This window comes from Akebia trifoliata, chromosome 12 (assembly GCF_017979445.1).
Source record: "Akebia trifoliata isolate Shusen 1 chromosome 12, ASM1797944v1, whole genome shotgun sequence".
Taxonomy (NCBI): Eukaryota; Viridiplantae; Streptophyta; class Magnoliopsida; order Ranunculales; family Lardizabalaceae; genus Akebia; species Akebia trifoliata.
Window position 1 is genome coordinate 8403689 of NC_141386.1, and position 14327 is coordinate 8418015.

The 14327-nt window shown below is 35.6% G+C and overlaps 1 protein-coding gene across 2 annotated transcripts; it reads left to right on the top strand.

The window, feature by feature from the left end:
* The first annotated feature begins 590 nt into the window (after positions 1-590).
* LOC147388850 (uncharacterized) lies at positions 591-9682 on the top strand. Of its 2 annotated transcripts, none has more exons than XM_086418071.1 (3): positions 591-1505; positions 7523-7784; positions 9060-9682. In XM_086418071.1, exons 1-3 carry the CDS (start codon positions 1191-1193, stop codon positions 9422-9424), a joined length of 942 nt encoding a protein of 313 aa, XP_086274197.1. In that variant the 5' UTR covers positions 591-1190; the 3' UTR covers positions 9425-9682. The 2 variants fall into 2 exon arrangements, with proteins under 2 accessions (XP_086274197.1, XP_086274196.1); XM_086418070.1 differs by having other exon boundaries at positions 592-1505; positions 9057-9682.
* Positions 9683-14327: the final 4645 nt, after the last annotated feature.

Here is a 14327-nt window from a genome sequence, read left to right on the forward strand (position 1 = left end):
GTCATGTAGACTAAGTCATTTTAAAGATTCAACTGAGCTAACACGTGGATGTCTAGGCTAAGTCCGTTGAGTCTCTCTTCAACACTACTCGTATAACACGTGTTTGCCTTGATTCAACCCTTTTCATTCAAGTGTACATATGAAAAAATTTCTTTGATCTACATCGCTAGACATAATTACACACCCACAAAGATAAAAAATAAAAAAATAATTTCTTGGCATACAAAAACATGATCATAAGCCATACGAATGCAAATCACAAGATTTTATGAATTTTTATATAAAATTAAAAAAATTAATTTTTACATTTTCAAATTCTTTGAATTTTGTTTCTTTAAATCTAATCTAAACCTTGAAATTTAGAGGTTGTAGTGTTACTTGGTCAACATGACAATCTATGTAGCCTAATAAGTCTTGATAAATAATAAGGGTGGAGGGTAAGCTACCCGTGTAACAACCAAGTGGACTCTAAGTCTTGCATGTAGACCACGTGTCCTAATATGCTATGTTCGATTTAATCATACTTCAAGACAACCGACGTACAATATCAGAATAGTTACGTTAGAAAGAGTGAGTGAGAGGGTTTTGTTATGTTTATATAAGACTGACTTTTGAGACAAAAAAACCCATCTCGCTCAAGTCTCAGCTTCAAACTTCTCAATCTCCAATTCTCTTTCTCGAGTCTCGACTTTATAAACCCTAAATCTACATCTGCTTATTTTTAATCTCTCTTTCAGTTCGATTTGATCGTATTCTTCGTTGCTTCAAAAAAAAAAAAAAAAAAACAATTTAATTTATTTATAAATATAATCGTAATTTTTTTTAATAAATAAAATCGTAATCTTCTCTCGTCTTTAATTCTATCCCCGAAACCCTAATTCACCCGAAACGTTTATTTAGATTCTGAGTTTCTTCTAATTTCAAATCTATTTCGATTTTCTCTTTTGTTACTTTCGAAAACCTAATCCATCGATAAATCATAATTTCGCAGATTTTTTTTTTTTGGTGTTGTGGGAAGTGTTAATTTTTCATTATAAAAAACAGTATCGGCCTTAAATCTTTTTCCAAAAACCCTAATTTCGATTCCATAATTTGATTCTGTGATCTAGAAACTCTATTGTGTTCTTTGGAAAAATCTGTAATTTTGATAAAAACCTTTGTGTGGCCGCTTATCTGAGATTTCATTAGAGATGGTTGGCGGTGGAAACAGGAAGGACAATGGTTCCTCGATAAACAGCAAGAACGTTTTCGCTGCTCTTGAAAGTCTTAGAAGGAAGAAGAAATCTGATAAGGAACATGGATCATCAAAGAACAACAAGGGTTCCTCCAAGAGCCAGACCAAGGAACCAGAGTCCCAGGTTTTCTGGGCTCCAGCACCTCTGTCTGGGAAATCGTGGGCTGACATTGACGATGATGATGACTACTATGCGACCACTGCACCACCTCAACCGGTTTGGGGTGCTTCGGAACTTGAGACGAATAAAGAGAGCTCTACCCCTCTAGAGGTGTGGGATTTTTGGAAATTTAGATTTTCTGATTATGTATATGTTTTAATTGATCCATCTTTTGTGCAAATAGACTTTATATAGAATGATTAGGATTTTATTACCTGGTTTATGTTTAGATTGGTCACAAGCATAGTTTAAAAACTCATCTGAGTCATCTCAGTATCAGGCATGGACGAGACAGATGGACAAGTCAATTTTTCGGATGAGATTTAAAAACCCACGTTAATTATTCTTCCTTTTTTTTTGAATGAGACGTCTCAAACGTATAGGAAAACTTGTCCCAGACGACTCGGTATCTGGCATGGACGAGGCGAGACGCGATACCGAGTTTTAAAATCATGGTTTCAAGATGGTTGTAGAATTAGTTAATTGGGATTAGCATTAAGAATTAGTTTTGGATTTAGATTTAGATTGTGATTAGTTTGAATTTAATTAGGATTAGTTAGTTAGAGAATGGCTCTATATATATCTCTTGTATTTTGCTTTGAGAATGAACGAGATTAGAATCCTTTTGGATTTAGGAGATCGAATATCTCGAATCGGTCTACGAGGTCTGATCTACCCTAAATTAGATCATTCTCTCACCTTCTTCATGTTTTGATCTTGTTTTGATGATCTGATCATCAAATTACAAATTAAGTTCATAACATTAATTTATGTGTATTGACCATGTATGCTGTTAGAGTTTTGTTTCTCTAGTTGTGCATGAGGATGGTGCCGTTATGACTGGGTAATATTATTTGTGAAAGTCCTAAGGAACAAACATTATGCATTATGATCTGCATGAAAATGAACTAGTGTATTTATTTTTTTTCTTCCTCTTAAGATTTCCCTATGCTTAGCAAGTCTTCTTCTTGATAACGATCTGCATGAAAATGAACTAGAGTATTTAGTTTTTTATTGAGGTTTCCTTATGCTTAGTAAGTAATCGTCCTGCAATAATTAATTTGATTGTTTTGATTTGAAGGGGGTTTTCATTGAATGGTGATGGAATGGTAGTGTATCTTCCAGTTGTAGTTATAGGATTAATGATCATCTGTTATGGTGGTTAATAAGTGTATTTATTTTTGCATGGGTGGAATGATTTAGTTGGAAGTTAATTTCTTGTTAGTTGTGATTATGTTTTGGAGATGAAATAAAATGTTTGCATATTTGTGTACGGTTATTGTTGTTAACAGCCTCCTTGGATCGTCTTGTGGCATATCATCCTAATTCATAATTGCGTCACGTATAAAGTTCGATAATTTTCTGCAAGACACCTAGTGATTGAGGAAAGGGACATGTAGTACACTAGGAGACCAAAAAGAGTTCTTGTAATCAAAATCAATTTGACTCATTTGGAAAATTATCTAATGCACTAGCTTCCATTTATACCTCTCCAGCTCATTGTCCCAGCTTATAAAAAAAATCTCATGGTTCCAGAGTGATATCAATTTGTAACTTGCATAGGGCAGAACAAGGTAGGTGGCGAGGTAGGAATCAATGCCCACAACTCTAATGAAGTTTCTTACACTTGTAGTAGTAGTCAAGGTATGTTCCTTCCTAAAATTCTTGGTTTACATTCTTAAAATCACTCCCTACAGTGTCCTAAGAATTTTATTACTACCATCATCATATCCTATTCTTTCAAGATTTTATCCCAAATTTCTGGTCTATAGATACTATTGCTTATGGGTGTTCGCTATTTTTTTAAGTATCTCATGTTATCATCCCCTTCTTTCGACCACTTATGTTAGATTGTGACGCCCCAAAATCCCGAGTTCCACGAGATGACCCATTAATAGGGCTGAAACTTTGGTGGGCCAAACCCGAACCCGATGAGTTCAACCAGGCCTTGGGTCAGGTTTGGGCACAATTAGCTAGGGTTCGGGCCCAGATCTGGGCAAAATAAATTTTTACCGAACCAAACTGGGCTGGGTTCGGGCATGGACATTGAGTTGCCCGATTTACCTGAACTCGAACTTAATATGGTTTTAATGTAAATTATTTTTTAAATATATTTGTTTCTTTCTCATTCACCAATCACATTTTAAACTTTAGTTAATCATCATCATCTTTTTCTTAACATTTGCTTTTAATTTCATGTATGTAAACTTTGAAATATATTTTTAGGACAAATAATTGTAACTTTATATATTTTTACATTTCACTTATCTTTGTATAAGTCATTATTATAGTAAATTATCTATGAGGAATGAGTCAACCCGATCAACCTGACTTGGGTTGAGCATTTCATGCTTGAGGTCGGGTTGGGCACAAGCCTGGGTTGGTTTTAATGTGGGTTGGGCGTGGGTTGATCACCAACCCGGCCCGACCCCCCCAAGTTGCGGCCCTACCCATAACCCATGAGTCAAGGCGTATATCCAAATCTTGGTTGTTAGAAAGAATGATTTTATAGAAATTTTTTTCTTCAAAGGAAAGCACCCTAACCACTTCGAGAGAGTACTATAGTGGAAGACGTGATAATTGCATTTTTGAAATATTACCACAACGGAAAACATATTGATTTTTTTTTTTTATGAAGTACTAAATACGAACTTTTAAACCTTAAAATTTTTGGTTTTTAATGAAAGAAATCCTCATAGTTTGTATTTGGACAGCCTTCAGTCAAAGAATATTTGTATTGGAAATTGACAGTTGAAAAGGTTTTGATATAATTGGAATATCAAAGTAACTCGAACATATATGTATCTTATTTCATTGAAACCGTACTTTCAAAATAAATTATAATATATACCTGAAACATTAAACTTATGTGTGTTGTCCCATAGTGGACAAATTCGATGCATTTCAGAGATAATGTCACAGTGGCAGCACACTCGGTGTTTTATGAACGTGTCAGTGGGTTTGAAAAGTTGACTTAAAGTGCTGAGAACTTCATGTTTTACATAAAAGCTGATTCAGACTTTAAGTTGGTGTAAAACGGGTCACAAACCAGACCAATAATATGGATCAGCAAAATTCTGGTTTAAGAAAAAATACCGAAAAAAAAATTATGTCTCCCAAATGGCAAACCAGATTTAAACAAAACATTTGCCATTTTGGAACGGTGTTTTCGACCACTATGCGCATTTTAAAGAACAAAAAGCTCTCCCTTCATGGCATTGTGATTTCTATTTGTTGGAGTCTTTGGAAGGAGCGTAATATTCGCATTTTCAAGAACAAAAAGCTCTCCCTCCATGACATTGTGATTTCTATTTGCATTTGCTATTTTTTTGGAGTGAGCCTTTTATAGCGTTTTAAGGATGTTTTTTTTCCAGATTTTTTGGTGAGAGATGGAATGGGTTTTTTAGAATCTCAGCTTTGTAATCTAGTTGGGTTTGATAGTGTTTTTTCTTTGGTCTTGCTTTCTTTCCTTGTATTTTGGTTGGTCTCCTTGACCGCCTATATATATATATATTGTTATAAAGGGGTTGCCATGTATCCATCACAGGGGTGATTTTCTATTGGAGTAGGATCTATTAGGAATTTAGAGTAATTTTTTTTTGTTTAAATGAGATTCTTTATGTGACTTGTGATCCTTGTGGTCTTCTATTGTTTGGTGTTCTTCTTTGTTTGTTTTTTTCTCTCTTTTTGTAAATATTTTCAGTAAGCTTCAAGAATGACCTCTATCCTCCTTTCTTCTCCCAATGAAATTCGTTTTTGGCTATCATTGGGGGGTGGGGCTTGGTTAAGGATCTATGCATGATAGAGAGTTGTAATTGGTGTTGGATCAGTTAGTAATGAGAATTTCTTGTTTCAATCCTTCTATGTGAGAGAGGGAGGGGAGAGAGAAGGGGGGGGGGGGGGGGGGGGGGGGCTTAGTCATCTAAGATTTAACTTTGAAGGCTTAGTCATCTAAGATTTAACTTTGAAGATCTGTAGGTATTATTCTTGTTAAGGATATGCATGATAGAGTTGTAATTGGTGTTAGATCAGTTGGTAGTGAGACAAGTTTCTTGTTACAATTGGTCTATGCGAGGGATTTTGCACAGAGCATTAACACCCCACTTGCATCAGTTATCAATGAATGAATTGCTCATATTCAAGGAGATTATGTTGTTTGTAGACATAGTGATAGTAGATAAAACTAGAGAGGTAGTAAATTTAGAACCAGAACTATGGAGGGATACATTAGAAATTAAGGATTTTAAGTCAAGTGAAAATAAGGTAGAATATATGTGGTGCAATTTTAGTTAGGATTTTTGTAAGGACGAGGCACTATATGATTGATAGAAAACAATGTCCCAAAGAACCCACTTTCATTATTTAGGCTCAATTATACATAAGAATGGAGAAATAGGCTAGGATGTGAATCATAGATTCAATATTGGGTGGAGAAAGTGGAAGTGTGCCTCTAGAGTGTTCTGTGATTAATGTGCATCATTCGATCTAAAAACAAATTTTTACGAGACACTTGTAAGACCAGCCATGCTATTTGGAATTAAGTGTTGGGCTGTCAGGAAATAATATTTTCATAGAATAAGTATACTTTAGATGAGAATGTTGAGGTGGGTGATTGGTATGACTAGGAATGATAAAATCAGGAGTGAGTATAGTGAAGAGCAATAAACCTATATAGACTTTAGATGAGAATGTTGAGGTGCGTGATTGGTATGACTAGGAATGATAAAATCAGGAGTGAGTATAGTGAAGAGCAATAAACATAAGTCGACTTTAGATGAGAATGTTGAGGTGGATGATTGGTATGACTAGGAATGATAAAATTAGGAGTGAGTATAGTGAAGAGCAATAAACCAAGGATAAGAAGATGAAGAAGAAGAAAGAGAGGAGGAGAAGAAGTGGGGGAGAAAGAGAGAGAGTGAGTCTCAAACACACTAGGGTTCTTTCTACTCTGATATAGATATCAAACGCTTCATGAACAGTTAGTATCATTAAAAAAATTCCTCCTATTCCTTGAAGATTGTAAAAATAGTTGTTGAGAAATTGAAAAAAAAATGTTGCAATTTAACTAGTTGCGGAAGGAAGATCTGGTCATTAAGCCAAGACTATATATTTTTAGTTTGAGAAGTAGGCACACTGATTCTGTAAATAAGAATAGTGTAAAACAGTTCTGATGGGGACATTGTCAGATATTATCATATGAGGAGGAAACCACAAGTTTCCTTGTTTATAGATGACTATGTACAAAAGCTTACTGAAGACTTTACATTGGAGTGCATGTGGGCGCGTTTCGATCGAGGAGGAATCATTGGATAGAGTTAGAATGGCATAGACATGGCTATAGTTTTTTTTTTTTTTTACATGGGTATTCAGACTTCATAGTTTTTAGAATACTTAGGTTTTAGTTATAATTCCACTTTGATCTCAGAATCCTCATCTTGGTTAAAGTTCATAGTCCTGCATCAAATTCACTTGTTGGGATATAATTTCGTTAAATGTTAAAAGCATGCAACTCTTTCTCTGTTAGAATTTCATCCATCCAATTAGTAGACATTATTTTCCTTCTGCATATTCTTCTGTTTTATTTGGTGATATATATATTTTTTTCTGGATAAATGTAAATTTTTATTAATCAAAAGTAGAGAAAAAGAGAAGGAGGCTGAGGTAGCGCCCCCCCCCCCCCCCCCCCCCCCCCCCCCCCCCCACACACACACACACACACATACATAGAGATCAGAAAAAAGAAAAGAAAAGCAAATACAATAGAAAACCCCCAGAGAGTTATAAAGCACCCAGAGAATCTCATCTGAAGACAAAATCCGCAAGATAGACCCCAATAAAATCTCTATTCAGCTTTGAAAAAAGTAGAGCAGACCCAAGATCTCCAGAATCACAGTTTGGGAAGTACTCTCCTTAACCTAATACACCCTTTTTTCCTCCAGTGTTTTATTTTTCATTTGCTGAATTTCATCATTGTATTGCATGATGGGTATTAGATGTTGTCTGATACTTTTAGTATATTATCATTTGGTCTAACTATTCAAAATTTTATGAAATACTCCTGAACCATGTGTTTGACCTTACGATTTTTTAATTGAATTGAAGTTATACTCGTTTATTTGAGTGACCAGGAAAGTGAAAGTGAAGAAGAAGATGGTCTTGATGAAGGTGATGATGATGATGTCGAGGAAGAGCATGAACATGAAACTGAGGTTCTGGTGCAAACTGAGCCAGTGATTAAGACGCCTCCCCAGGCTACCTTGGCTCCTAAAGAACCAGAAAAACAGCTTTCCAAGAAGGAATTGAAGAAAAAGGAGCTTGCAGAACTTGAGGCTGTTTTGGCTGAGCTCGGAATCCCCAAGAAAGAGACAAGTGAGCAAGATGGATCACATGGTAATTTAACTATTATTGATTATATGGTTTAAGATGTTCCTTTTTCTTATGTTTCTATTAGAGAGCTTCTATTGGCACCCCAACTTTTACTTATTGCACCCCAATTAAAAATAAAGAAAATAAGTGAATGCTTGAGAATTAAGTAAAAGTTGGGGTGCCAATAGAAGCTCTCTTCTTTTTTTCTTTTTCTATATTTCTATTTTTGGATTTAGGATTTTATATGAGCCTAATCATAATCTTAAACAACTACTGAAGTTGTTTATACAACTTTGTAATGTCTGAAGAGTGTTTTAATCAACTTTTTTTGTTGATAACCAAAAAAGTTGGGGTGTAATGAGTAAATGTTGGGGTGCCAATAGTAGCTCTCTTTTATTTTTATCCCTAGTGGGGTTTTCTGCCATCTAACCTCATTGTGAAGATGAATTATGCTATTGTAGAACCTGCAACATGTTTTTCTCACTTCAGAATTTTTTCTTTCTTGGAGTTAATAGTAAAATCAGATAGAAGAATTGGAATTGTAGAGTGTAGAACTTGAACCTAATGAAAAAATATGTGTCTGATTCGAATTTTTATTTGAGAGGCATTTTTTTAATTACTTTAGTTCGTGTTAGATATACAAAATAGAGGGAATGTGTTTAGATTAGCTCATTTACATGAAAAAACTCTTATAAATAGTATTAGATTACAGCTGGAAGAAAAATATTTGAATAATTGAGAATTTTAAAGTAAAAAGTGTGTTTGGCATGTGTGCCATGATATGTTCCTAAGAACACAGTATTGTCTTTGGTATCACATGCTGTGATATGGTCCTAAGAACGCAGTATTGTCTTTGGTAATTTAAAAGAACCAAACAAATTTTGTTGCCTTTGTAATTCCAAAGCATGTTATGCCCTGTATTCCTGTATTATCAATGATTTATTTAATTTGAATTTTAAATCTTGTAATGTAATATTGCGGGAGTTTATCTTCTTATGGCGTTTAGGGATTAAATTTAGAGAAGTTCTATTACCACACCGATTTTTACTTACAACACCAATCTTTTTGAAATTAAGGAGTTGTTTACATATGGATTGGTGTGTAATAAATAAAAGTTGGTGTGCTAATAGCAGCTTTCTAAATTTATTGTCTAAAATAGAACGTCTCTCTTGTATTCTTGTTAAGCTTGATACCTCTTAGTTGTTTGTCTTAATTTATGAATGTGTTTGCAGTAGAAAATCTTTGCTCTTTTTAACTTTTGACAAGAAATGGGGTTAACCCTCCTTGCCCTTGCAGCAGGTGTTATGCAAGAGAAAAAATCCGAGGAGCTTAATGGAAACATCGATGCTACCCCCACAGAGAGTAAAAATTCGAAAAAGAAGAAGAAGAAGGACAAGTCTTCCAAGGAGGTTAAAGATGAGGAGGACCAGACTAATAATGTGTCAGTTGAAGCAGCTGTGACTGAACAGACAGAAGATGATACATCTGCTATTGATGTGAAAGAGCGTCTAAAGAAGGTTGCGACCACAAAGAAGAAGAAATCAAACAAAGAAATGGATTCTGCTGCCCGAGCTGCTGCTATTGAGGCTGCTGCAAGAAGTGCAAGACTTGCTGCGGCAAAGAAAAAGGAAAAGAATCACTACAACCAGCAGCCTGTACGGTAAGTTCCCCCCCCCCCCCCCTCCCTTTTTGGATGTGAGTGTGTACCCCCCCTCCCTCTTTGTGCATTTGTCTACTAATGGAAATAAACAATGGGCTCTGGTTTTACAAATATGACCTTTGGTAGTGCAAAAAATAGATCCATTTTGCCTTTTTAGATCTTGCCAATGTTCAATGTAATGTGAATTACATTGTTTTCAGACATTTTACTTATTCCGGGACTCTCTTGAATGCTACTTGAACTTAAAAAGAGTTTACTATGATTGTTGGATTGTTGATAGACAGAAATTTTTTGTTGATTTTTTTTTTTCCGGAACATATGTAATTCATGCAAGAGTTAATTGGGCCTATGATTTACATGTTTTGCTATAGAGAACTTTGTGAATTCAAGGTTTGAATTTTTCCATTAGTGAAAAAACTGATACCCGAAATATTCGATGTTTTGGTGTCAATGCAATTCACGGTATGATGCTGTCAGGGGGACAATGGAAAACCTCAAACCATCATTTGAGGATTGATGATTGGCCTAATAATAGAAGAATGGGGATAATAGAGGGGGGCGGGGTGAGGTTGGGAATGACCTGAGCAGTGATTGGTTTGAGGTTTGTACTGCATTCAGGAGAATAATCCTGTTTGGAAACGCCTCTCCAAAAGGCATTGAAGTGTGGAAATTGCGTTTTAAGCATGAATCACAACTTGCATCTTAATCTTATTAGTGTAGTTACAACCTCTCAAACAAAAAGCGGGGATGGATGAGGAGTTTATTCAAGGAATAAGATTTTAGGAACCTGTCAATTACTTAGTCTTATTAGAGGAAACTTGAATGATGATCGGCTTCATTGATAATTTCTTCAAAATGTTTAAAATTATTAGTATGTTATTCTCCATTCGTCATTCACTATCACAAACTGTCGGAATGGATGTAACATGTTATAAATTCGCATCTAATAGAGGACTAAGACAATTGAAAACCCCTCTTATATAACTAGGGAAAATTACTTAGAGGACCCTCACGGAAGGGTTTCTTTCTAAATAGTCCTTAATTTTTGCGTGGTAGCTTGACACTGGACATTTAGTAATTTTTTTATTTCTTAATGATCCCTCGTATTGTCAGTTCACAATTTTTACTGTTGAACTCGATGTTTTTTTATTTAGTGTCAAGTTCACAATTTTTATTATCAAACTCACCAATATCTACTATAGAATTCACCACTTTTTATATACTGTCGAACTCGACACTTGTAAAATTCACCCATTTTTAATTTTTGAGTTTTTCCGACTAAAATATATGAAAATATCGACTAAAAACTTGAGATAACGACTTGTTTAAATTATTTCAACCCAAAAGAACCATTCTTGACTGATTTTCATCCAAAAACTATATAAAAAAAAAGAAGTGAAAAGTCTTAATATTTTACATACATTTTCAAAATATTTGAAAAAATTCTAGAAAATGACTTCATCTTCTTTCTTAAATCTTTTCTAACGAAATGAAGTCTTCAAAACTAAATTAAGATGTCAAAAATCAAATTTTTGGATGAAAATGATGAGCTCAAATGGTTACGGCATTCAATTGTGAGTAATGTGGAAGATGAGGTCCAGGAATCATTTAAAGAAAAAGTTTACTTAATATCCTGACAAGCAATCGCTGAAAACTTAGGGACTATTTGTTGGTACTTAGGGGGTGGGGTGTTGTTTAGATTACTGTGTTATACATAAAAGTTGTGGCGCTATGTATATTGACTATATATGCCCATGCACGTTAAAAGGTCATTTTTGGAAGTCAAGCAGATTTTTGAATTTGCCTGCAATACATGAATTGATTTGGAAATGGAAAATGTGCATGAAATATCGCATCGTTATTCAATATTCAACTTATTTAGATGTACATTTAAATTGTTTCTCTTTTATTTATGTGAACAGATTGTACATGGCTAAGCTTGAGGGGCTCAATTACATAGATATGCTTAAATAGAGTGAAGAAAACATGAGCTAAGCTGTACACAATTTTCTATTGAGATAGAGTTGACTTGTTTGAGTATTTTTGAAAGCGCCCTTAATCCGCGGGGTGCGCGGATCCGCTTTTGACCCTTGAGGTTTGGGAGTCGCCACCTAGTTATTGTGGTCTAGGAACCAAATTGACCCTACAATGGATAAAAAGAATTAATCTACTATAGAAATCTGAATCCGGGGATCATGTTACGGGGTTGGAAGGTGTTAGGCACCAACCCCGCCCGGCCAATGCCGGTCTCTACTTATCCCAAATAGATCTACATTGCTAATGATAAAACCTAGATTAAAAAAATAATTTAAAAAAAAAAGCCTTACCTTCGATCTACAAAAGCACTATTCCCTCAGATCTGAAAAACAGTTCCTTACACCGTACTCCTTGCTTCGTTTTGTCTCCGGATCTGATTTCTGATCTCCGAGGCAAGGTGTCTCCTTTTTGGATCTGAATGCTTTGAATTTGTGGTAGATTTTTGGGAGGTTTTTGGGTGTTTTTTAGGCTAAAATAGGAGTAGGGGTGTTAGGGAAGGAGTTGGGACTCCAAAATTAGGGTTTTGGAGGGGTTGTGGAGGCTTCTTCACCTACTTTTTCTAGGGTTTTTTCTTTGATACGAAAATAGGGTGTGGAGGCTCCTATTTATAAAGTTTTTAGAAGCATTAGGGTTTGATTAGGGTTTTGACTTAGTCTTTAGGGTTTTAGGATTTTGACTTTAGTCTTATGAGATTGACTTGATTAGTTTAGATTAGGGTTTGGATTTAGGGTTTTGACCTTAGTCTTATGAGATTGACTTGATTAGTTTAGATTAGGGTTTTAATTTAGGGTTTTGACTTTAGTCTTATGAGATTGACTTTAATTTTGACTCAGTCTTGCTTGATTGACTTTAATTTTGACTTCAGTCTCACTTGATTGACCTTGACTTCAGTCTTGCTTGATTTACTTTTATTTTGACTTTGGTCTTATTTGATTGACTTTAATATCTTAACTTTAGTCTTGCTTGATTGATTTTAAATTTTTGGAGAACCCCTTCCTATTATATCTTAATTCTTTGGACCCCCAAATGGAGGGGTCCTTAAAGAATATCCCACGAACCCTCAATAATTTTGCCTGAGAGTCCAATTAATCGATTTTTTGGTTCAACTTTTTAAATTAATTTCATTAATGTTTCACTTTAATTATTTAATGTTTTATTTATTATTTCGAATTTTTTAATTATGAAAATTGTGAAATTACCGTTTTGCCCTCGGAGAGGATTTTTTACGTTTTAAGTCATTTTTCAATGTTCCAGGATGTTTTGGAATCAGTTTTTCGTAAGGAATTCAATGGGAATGTTGGTTTTTGTTATTTATGAAGTTTTTTATATGAAATGATCATGAACTTTATGAGGGGTATTTTCGTAATTTTGTCAAATTTTGTGAAAATTGACGAAGTGGTTTACTTGGTTTCGATTTGTTGTTTTATGTGTTTGAACGGATTTTCCTAAGCGTAATGTAGGCTCTAAGGTTGTTTTGAGGTTAGGGGTATTTTGGTAATTTAATCATTTTTAGTGATTTTTATCGTGAAGTTTCTTTTTGGTTTGCAAGATGATGATTTCTATGTTTCTGGGGTCGTATTTTCCTAGCGTAGCGTGGTTTCTAAGTTTTGTCAGTTCGAGATACCTCATCCGGATTTCTGAAACATATCTAGTAACAAAATAAAGCATTGGAATAGACATCCATCATTGGGAACCTTTGCAATCGGGTTGACAACTTGATTAATCAGGCGGATGCAAAAATGGGGTGTCTACAGATGCCCCTCTTTGGCAGAGGGTTGAAGCAAACTAGATAGCAAATCTATCTTGGTAGATTAGTGCGATATCCGAATGACAAAGCTAGTGACAGTTCATTTTGCAGCCTGATTTAACAATTCGTCGGGGTATTCGGATCATTGAGCATAAAACTCTCCTCGAACTAAAAAAAATGTCAGGTCCTTGAGCGCGAGCTCTCACTGGCAGTGTCAGATCCTTGAATTTTAAAAAAAATTCTCCTTGACTGATATAACAACTGTGCAAGTGTGTGGGCTCAAAATCTGAGATAGATTTCAAAGAGTTTGAGTTGGAAAAGAGTCAAATCTGAGCATGAAGTAAATATAAACTGAGCATAATTCCAAGAAAACCCTTGGCGGTATCTGAGCATAGTTCCGAGAAAGCCCTCGGTGGCATCTGAGCATAGTTCCGAGAAAACCCTCGGCGGTATCTGAGCATAATTCCAAGAAAACCCTTGGCGGCGTCTGAGCATAGTTCCGAGAAAACCCTCGGCGGCATCTGAGCATAATTCCAAGAAAACCCTTGGCGGCATCTGAGCATAATTCCAAGAAAACCCTTGGCGGTATCTGAGCATAATTCCGAGAAAACCCTTGGCGGTATCTGAGCATAGTTCCGAGAAAACCCTCGGCGGCATCTGAGCATAATTCCGAGAAAACCCTCGGCGGCATCTGAGCATAATTCCAAGAAAACCCTTGGCGGCATCTGAGCATAGTTCCGAGAAAACCCTCGGCGGCATCTGAGCATAATTCCAAGAAAACCCTTGGCGGCATCTGAGCATAGTTCCGAGAAAACCCTCGGCGGCATCTGAGCATAATTCCAAGAAAACCCTTGGCGGTATCTGAGCATAATTCCAAGAAAACCCTTGGCGGCATCTGAGCATAATTCCAAGAAAAGCCTTGGCGGTATCTAAGCATAATTCCAAGAAAACCCTTGGCAGTATCTGAGCAAAATCCAAGATAACCTTTGGCGGCATCTGAGCATAATTCCAAGAAAACCCTTGGCGGCATCTGAGTATAATTCCGAGAAAACCCTCGGTGGCATCTGAGCATAATTCCAAGAAAACCCTTGGCGGCATCTGAGCATAATTCCAAGAAAACCCT